The sequence below is a fragment of the Cryptotermes secundus genome, unplaced genomic scaffold (assembly GCF_002891405.2).
Source record: "Cryptotermes secundus unplaced genomic scaffold, Csec_1.0 scaffold1928, whole genome shotgun sequence".
In the NCBI taxonomy this organism is placed as follows: domain Eukaryota; kingdom Metazoa; phylum Arthropoda; class Insecta; order Blattodea; family Kalotermitidae; genus Cryptotermes; species Cryptotermes secundus.
In genome coordinates, this window is record NW_019740681.1 from 1 (window position 1) to 1,562 (window position 1,562).

A 1,562-nucleotide genomic window follows, 5' to 3' on the forward strand; every position below is an offset into this window, starting at 1 on the left:
TCACTCCTTCCTGTGATTTTTTGTTTATATCACTCCTACACTGTGCTCATCTATTGCAACACAGAAAAGGACAAACCTGTAACAGCCGGCCTGAGACTCACTGCAAGTGCTTGGCATTTTATAATGGTTCCAACACTCTGAATGCACATTTGCCCTTAAATCTGGTGCCCCATCTCTTCCAGAAATTAATTAGGGTACACATGCATAATTTTGTGACATTACTTTCCTCATGGTATGACACTGTAAATCTGTCTTTGACAGAATTCCCATACTGACACAATACAAGGAAATTGAAAAGACAGAGGATCAGTAAATTATGGAAGAACTGATTTGTGGATATCAAAGTGAAATATTAGCAATGTTGAATCAAGCAGAATACTTTACTCTAAAGGAAAATGAACACTATGAAACAAAGGTGGCTTTTTCCCACCTTCTTCTAACCAAAGCCAACTTTCCCATGACAAAAATTACCTGTACCTCTCCTAAGCACAAAAAATTACCTCCGTAAGTGAGTGCTTAGTGCTTTATGGTACTTTGGTTGGTTATGGGATTAGGCTATTGGAAGATGAATGAGGTGATCTAGCCAACAGGTTTCAGCATTATGAAGCCATTTTGGTTTTGTTCAGGAGATACTGCAGCCGCTTCTGTGCTCGTTGAAATGGTGACCTAGACTGGTCAGTTGGCTGATGGCTGGGCGGCAGGTGCAGTTGGAGGGGGTCACGTAACCTCTGGATGTCTGCTTCTATTCGCGAGATACTGTCTTTCAATTCGTTGTAGCGATCCAAGTCGAGACCAACTTTTCGGGCACGTTTATGCAGGATGATCAAGTGCTGGCGATCCTTCACATCTGGCAGAACATACTCCTGTCACAGAAAGAGAGAATTTCACACCATTTCAGTTAACAGAATTATAAAAGTAACAATAATAATCTCCATACTGGCTTATTACATTGCAATGTACTGTAGTGATCTGGTGCAGAAATTACGGTAGCAGCTTGACTGCATCAGGACATTTCTCTCTTTGGTAGCAAGGACTGAGCCACACTAGAGTGCAAACCGTGACATCTACTATGGTACTTACTTACTTACTCATGGAGCTGAGCCCTTCTGGAGGAGCTGCCAATTCTGCAGCTACTCAAGAATTTCCAAGCATTTTATGGAACCCGAAGGTTCATTACTGTGTTCACAAGAGCCCTCCACTGGTCCCTGTCCTGAGCCAGATCAATCCAGTCCATACCATCCCATTCTATCTCTATCTCTCTAAGATCCATTTTAATATTGTCCACCCACCTATGCCTTGGTCTTCCCTGTGGTCTCTTTCCTTCTGGCTTTCCCATCAATACCCTATATGCATTCCTCGTCTCCCCCATTCCTGCTACATGCCCTGCCCACTTCATCCTCCTCGACTAGATCATTCTAATTATACTTCGAGAAGAGTACAAGTTATGAAGGTCCTCATTATGCAATTTTCTCTAACCTCCTGTCACTTCATCTCTCTTCGGTCCAAATGTTCTCCTCAACACCCTGTTCTCAAACACCCTCAGTCTATGTTCCTCCCTTAAT

At 42.8% G+C, this 1,562-nt stretch overlaps 1 protein-coding gene across 1 annotated transcript in view; it reads right to left on the reverse strand.

Moving 5' to 3' along the window:
* The window catches only part of LOC111872601 (calcium uniporter protein, mitochondrial), a 69,063-nt gene continuing 67,501 nt past the window's right edge, over positions 1 to 1,562 (reverse strand). The window contains exon 7 of the mRNA XM_023866669.2: positions 1 to 863. Within this exon, the coding sequence (XP_023722437.1) occupies positions 600 to 863 (264 nt within the window). The 3' untranslated portion in view covers positions 1 to 599. The remainder of the gene's footprint in view (positions 864 to 1,562) is intronic.